Source organism: Triticum dicoccoides, chromosome 3A (assembly GCF_002162155.2).
Source record: "Triticum dicoccoides isolate Atlit2015 ecotype Zavitan chromosome 3A, WEW_v2.0, whole genome shotgun sequence".
In the NCBI taxonomy this organism is placed as follows: domain Eukaryota; kingdom Viridiplantae; phylum Streptophyta; class Magnoliopsida; order Poales; family Poaceae; genus Triticum; species Triticum dicoccoides.
Window position 1 is genome coordinate 104,645,926 of NC_041384.1, and position 6,516 is coordinate 104,652,441.

Below are 6,516 nucleotides of genomic sequence, written 5' to 3' on the forward strand. Positions count from 1 at the left end.
CGAAGCCGCGCCCCCGGCCGCCCTCCCGCCCTGCCCCGGCCGCCGACGCCGCCTCGTCCGAGAGGTGAGGTTTTTTCATTTTTTTTATTTTGTTTCATTTTCTTTTTGTTTCATTTTTTAGCACTAATTTGTGAATGTACTTTGCAGATGGAGATGAACAATGAGGAGATTGTCATGTCCGATTCGTCGGATTGGTCGACATCTGACGATTCCGACATTGAGGAGTTGTTGCAAGATGACGACGTCGAGATGATGAGCCTCCTCATCGACGTGCAATTGTTTGAAAACCGCGTGAAGCTGATGGATCAGAGGAGAGGGTCGAAGATGGGCCGAGTCACCATCTACCGGAACCGCGCTCTCGGACACGAACATTGGCCCATGATGGGCCGCGCATTGGCCCATGATGTATCTTTTTTTCCTTTTCTATGTCCTATTTGATTCGAACAATTAGTGTTATTTGCTCAAACATTGTTGTAATAATTTGAATGATTATTGTTTTATTCGGTGTTGTAATAATAACTAGAATGATTATTGTTTTATGTCAATTGTGATGGAATTTGTGATATGTCATATGATGAAATGTGATGAAATGTGTGATATATGAAATGACAGTTTTAAAGGTTGGGGTTGAGGCAAAGACTAGAACCCTCAAATCCAACCCTTAAAACCCTCAAATCCAACCCTTAAAGCAGGTTACGGGTTGGATTTGAGGGTTCTAGTCTTTGCCCCTGTTTTTTAACCCTTAAAAGTGTCAAAAACTGGCACTTCTCAACCCTTAAAACTGCTACAAGGGTTTGAGGGTTTGAGGGTTCTACTAGTAATGCTCTAAAGATCCGAAAAGTTCGTAGGATACCCATCTATCCTACAACCTTAGATCAACTTCAATGAGGCGACCCATTTCGTTCGCGGCCATCCGTTCAGGTCGATGCGGACATAAAAGACGACCCAACACGTCGACCTAAATAAACGCGCGTCTGTTTATTCGTCCGCGGACGATCAATTTTCGGTCCATTTTTGAGCCAGCAACGCCGCCCCTCCCCTCCCCCTCTCCCCCGCGTCGCCCTCCGCCGCTGTTTTACCGCCGGGGAGCAAACTGCTTCCCACCGCCCTTCCCCCACTGCACAGCCGCCCGCGACCAAGAAGCCGCCTCGCCGCCCCTGCCACATCCGACCAACACGCTCGTCGGATGCCGTCACACTCGTTGGACACCGGCAGGGCAGCTACCTGGTCTGTGGGCGTCGCGACTCCCCTCGCCGGCCGTCTCCTTCTTCAACGCCCGCAAGTTGTTTGACAGTTTGCCAAGGTACGAAATTGACTCCGCTGACGAGTTTTTTTCTTCACAATTTCCTTTGTGACTCCGACGATTCGTCGTTTGACGACGAGGATGAGATATTGTCTGCCGTGTTGGTCCATCACCACCTCAACAGCCAGCGGCCATTGTTCCGTGGCTCCATTCCGGGCCACCTTCGGCGTTGAATCGCAACTGAGAGAGCGGGCATTTTCTTTTCTGAAAGGACTACTTTGATACAACAAACCCGTTGTTCAAACATCACAAATTCCGCCGCCGTTTCCGTATGAGTAGGCATGTTTCAACCGTATTAGAGAGGGAGTGGTCGAAACGTCTGTACGATCAAGGCTTTCAGTTTCAGGGTGAGAATGTTGTGACTGAGCATGGAGTAGCGACAACATTTGAGCAGTTCATTCAATTTCATGAAAACATGCGTGATTGGAAAACTCGCGTGCAATTGCAAAATGATTTGGTTGAGCATATATGGGCTCATGTTGGCAACCAATAGATATATCTTCTTTTATTCGTTTGCAAAACTATGTGAAACATTTTTATTTGTATTTGGCTTGTCAAACTATACTATTTATTTGGGCGGGCAGACTATTTGGCTTGTAAAACATTTTCATTTGATAATATGTTGAGTGCAAATCAATATAAAATTGGGCGGTCAGCCGGCCACATCGGTACATATGGATCGACGCGTTGGGCGCGCTGTCAATCCATATCAAAAACAGTACGGACACCGGACGGGCGGCCGACCCAAACGAATAAAAATCAGACGAAATCGCCGTCCATTTGGGTCGACCCATTGGAGTTGCTCTTAGGAAAGCAACACCAAACGAAATGGGCAGCCACATAAGTAAAAAATAAGTGATTGTTGTCTTCCAGGACATGACACAACAGACATATGCTGTAATAAATGATTGTAATAACCTTCTGCTTAATTAATTAATAAAAGGAGGGTTTAAAAATAGAGGCTTGAACTTGCATCAGGATCACTCAAGTAAGGCTTGAACATGTGGCTTCTTTGTTGTTCTGTAAATATGACGAGAAGCAAACTTACTTAAGTATTTATAAAATGTGAAACTTCTAAAACTCTATCTTAATTTATTTATTGGCAGTATTGCAAGTCATCACATTTCACAAAGCTATGTATTTTTCTTTTGTATAATGAGCTATAGTCCACCTAGATCAACAAAACTACCTTCAAGTAGTGCATATACAGAGTAAAAAATACAAGGTTTCAGCACAAGCAATTTATTCCCACCTCCCGCGTTTTTTCAAACACGGCCTGTAGGGCCTGATTCATTAAAAAAGGTTGAAGAAAGTTGCCCAGTTATTAACAGAAAATCAGGTGAAAACTGTCACAACACGCCCGCAAAAATAAAGCACACACGACGACCTGGCAACCCACACAAGAACGCGCACATGTCGTCGATGAGAAAAGCGCCATCGAGGTTGCAATCGGGTGTCATCGTCATCACACCTCCGCGAGGGCGACTTCGACTCCACCATCAATGACCACCGATGTAGCCCTCCCCGCAAACAAACACCGAGGCCTGCACTAGTCGATGCCAAACAGTCCATCACATGCATCGATGAGCAGGCAGCTTCGACTCTATCGACGAGTATTACAGGGGAAAAGTGTTGGGCATGCATCGAGCCCGCACCGGAACCGACCACCCGTCTCGTCACCGCAGAAGCACCTCCTCTGCAGCTCCGACTTCAAGAAGACAAGGCGAGGCATGACAGCCCCCCGAACACGTCGGGAGACCGACTACCAAAGCTTAGTAGCAGCCCAACTCCGCCCGAAGCCGCCATCGTTGCCACACAAGTCGCACAACATCACCATGTCGGACGGACACCTGCCGACCGCAATGCCGCGATGGAGAGGGCAAATGTGTTTTTACCTCCCATGTTATTATATCTCATTCTCTCCTCTAATTACCTCCAGCTAACAGAAATATTTCACGCAAAAAGATTACGACTGATTCTTCGACTGATAATAAAACGTGTCCCACAAACCACATCTTTCATGGAAGATAGCGCATAAGTCCACAAAGGACCGTTTAGTTAGGCGCAAACTATCAAACAGTACTTATTAGAACCTTGATAAATTGATTTAAGCATATGCTTTCTAATCCTAATCTCCACCTCATCCTTGCTGAAAATCATCAAGCTCTCTATTGAATCCTCCTCCGACAATATGCACGTTGATTTAAATAAATCCCTTTAATAAGTCTGTGGTCTGTGGTTTTCACTCGCTTGGGCATCTGAATTTCTACACTGGATCAAACTTCCAGTGATGTTGCTTCTTAGAGAAATGCTAAAATACACCAGATCAGTTGTAATGTATCATCCACACAGTATGTTGGTTTCAGAGTGTTGTCCAACAGTACAGAGGAAAAAAAAACAGGAATTATGTTGGTTTCAGAGTGTTGTCCAACAGTACAGAGGAAAAAAAACAGGAAAAAATAATGGGGCATTCCGAGAATTGAACTCGGGACCTCTCGCACCCTAAGCGAGAATCATACCACTAGACCAAATGCCCTTGTGTGCTTTCAATTAATCTAGTCTCTACAAATTAAGCAGCTACTGTTTGGCTTCAGCTTTATATAACACCACAATATTGCTGCCAGCGTATCTGAAGCACATGATCATGGAACAAACATTAGCCTTGTCTCACGCAACAGAGAATGAAAGGAAAACATGCAAACAAAGATACTTTTACACCAGGCACGCATGCTGCCCACCAATCAATTGGTTTATTACCACAAGCATCGCATCAAGCCAGCCATACTCATACAGAATTACACATACCATCAGTTCAGTTGAACCTGGAGCACTTCCTCCTGATCTCGCCCTGCCTCCCCGTCTTGACGGCGACGCCGCCCAGGCTGACCATGGCCTTGGGGAACTCGTAGGTGAAGCGCAGCCCGAAGAGCCCCCGGATGTTGCCGGCGTACTTCTGCACCACCCCCTGCGTGGCGTCGTCGCCCCACAGCCGCTGGTCCGACTCCAGCGCGGCGTTGCCGTCCCTCACGTTCTTGAAGAAGGCCGCGTCGAAGGCCCCCGCGCCGTCCCTGTCCAGCGCCACCCGCCGCGCCGGGTCTCCGTTCGGCGGGCACAGCGCCCGCAGCTGCGGCAGGAACGCCGGGTTGATCGACGGGTCCGCGTTCCCCGTCGCCGTGAAGTTGTACAGCCGGTACCGCACGAACGCGCAGTCCGTCTGCCCGATCGTGTGCGCGCCTGCATGCAGATCACCATTACACCGGACGGTTAACTGAACATTATGCAGTGTCATGCGTTTGTAGTATGAAGGATCGAAGAAGATTATTACCGACTAGTGTGACGAGATCGTGGTCGGACAGGCCCTGGTCTGCGAACTTTTGCCGCTGGACGGACACGGGGTCGGCCGGAGACGGCAGGGCCTTGGCGTCTGCGGCTGATGAGATCCTCCCGTCTCTTCGTCCCAGAGGCACTGGCCAGCTTGGCCCGCCGGTCTTGCCATCGTTTACAGAACGTGGCAGACAAACAGTTCAGTCATCAGGCTCTCAGCTAAACAGTTCTTGGCAGGAGTTCAGTCAGAAACAAAACTTGCCTACCAGATCCACGGAATCACGTGCGGCCAGGGCCAGTATGTCGGCGCAGGACACCACCCCAGGGCACGTTGATTCCAGCTGGGACTTGGCGTCGTCTATCACCTCGAATCCCCTGAGACCGAAGTTCTGTGGCGCACTCCTCTCGGATGATGCTCCAGAAATCAGAACAGAAGCATCACACCCCTATAATAGAGCAAAACTGCAATAGGTCATTTACGTCCCTTTACATATGCACTTTGCTGTCTATTGGGAAATGAAAAGGAACAGTATGCCATGAGATTCAGAGTAAATTTATGGAATCATACAACTGCATACTGTAGAGGACAGAATTACTGAACTGACTTGGACAAAACAGTCATGGAAGTGCAGCCTGAGCAAGCTCGGGGCAATGGTGGCGTCGTTGTTGTAGTACTTCTCGACAGTAGACCTCACGATATCCTCTGCATCAGGGCAGCTGGAGTCGTAGAATCCTCTCTGCAGCCCTTGGCTTTGAACCAAAGAACCTCTCAACAAGGCATTGAACAGAAAGAAAACGGCAGCTATTTCTGATGCTACCATGGCATGAGTAGGGTTATCACTTATCAACAACAATTCTACTTGTGCCAATCATGTATAATCCTGACGTCCGTTATATAGGGTCTCCTCAGCTTGTGCTATCTTCCAATTGCTACAATCTTGTCGCAATTTTGGTCAGTCGACAGTGGGGTAGCAAGTGGATCATGCACTACTGAATGTTGTGGATTACAGCTAGAATATCAACCTGCATATTATACAATTGATATATCCTTCATCGAATTGTGCAAGAGTCGCTCTGTTGTGTGAGATAGCAGCAGCCACTCAGGCCGCAGTTTCTAAGTGCTAGGTTGCCATACTGCACCCACATAACCAAGCCATGTGCTCCAGCATAGTAACAACAATCAGATGCAGACCATTCGTTTCTGATTAGTGGCCAGAGATGTGTAGCATTTTGATGGTTTCAGAAAGCTGGTGATGTGATAGAGCTATAGTAATATTTCTAACACGGAAGAACACCGTTACGACAGCCATTTCAAGGCAAGATGAGTAACATGTTTAAGCTCATTTTTCTAGAAAGACTAGAGTGAAATGAGAGGCAGCTCACTAATTTTTGAGCAATTTGGTCACAATGGAGTTTGGGCGCCTCCAAGATAAAAATCAGTTGTTCAGAGAGATGTAAAATTCATTAGTGAACTCCATCCACATGACCAATTCCCATATTTACCAACAGATAGCCCACTAGGAGCACTTCAGTGGTACTTTTGGTTCACAGAGAAAATGGGAATTGGGAGGCTACAGTCAGAAAAGGCCTGCTGCTAGTACACACATACACTCGTGATGAACATGGGAAACAAAGTGTTAGTGGAAGGGTTTCTCACAAGTGGGCTTTGTTAGACTTTGTAACATAGCCCAATTGTGTAATCTGTATATTGTGTAACCTTATAAATATATGTGATAGGCCACCTCTAGAGGGTTGAGCCAGTTCCCACAAATCCTATGTTTAACATGGTATCAGCCTAAACCTAGGACCTACAACAACTCCACCTCAGCCGCCGCCGCCGCCGTGCCCCAAACCCTAGGGCCGCCGCCGCCGCAGCTACCATGACCGCT

At 47.5% G+C, this 6,516-nt stretch overlaps 1 protein-coding gene and 1 non-coding gene across 2 annotated transcripts; both read right to left on the bottom strand.

Moving 5' to 3' along the window:
• Positions 1 to 3,767: 3,767 nt before the first annotated feature.
• Positions 3,768 to 3,839, bottom strand: TRNAP-AGG. The gene has a single exon. It is a non-coding gene; the product is annotated as a tRNA-Pro (tRNA).
• A 109-nt stretch (positions 3,840 to 3,948) lies between these two features.
• LOC119267397 (peroxidase 25-like) lies at positions 3,949 to 5,488 on the bottom strand. The gene is made up of 4 exons (XM_037548779.1): positions 5,233 to 5,488; positions 4,894 to 5,073; positions 4,629 to 4,791; positions 3,949 to 4,537 (listed from the first exon to the last, which is right to left on the bottom strand). The coding sequence occupies exons 1-4, from the start codon at positions 5,446 to 5,448 to the stop codon at positions 4,116 to 4,118; spliced, it is 981 nt and encodes a 326-aa protein (XP_037404676.1). The 5' UTR covers positions 5,449 to 5,488; the 3' UTR covers positions 3,949 to 4,115.
• Positions 5,489 to 6,516: the final 1,028 nt, after the last annotated feature.

Excerpts from the sequence above, each read along its gene's own strand:
- LOC119267397 (XM_037548779.1), bottom strand. The coding sequence starts at position 5,448 with ATGGTAGCATCAGAAATAGCTGCCGTTTTCTTTCTGTTCAATGCCTTG. Across the intron at positions 4,792-4,893 it reads CACGTGATTCCGTGGATCTG|ACCGGCGGGCCAAGCTGGCC; the intron begins GTAGGCAAGTTT and ends AACGATGGCAAG. Across the intron at positions 4,538-4,628 it reads CGATCTCGTCACACTAGTCG|GCGCGCACACGATCGGGCAG; the intron begins GTAATAATCTTC and ends ATCTGCATGCAG.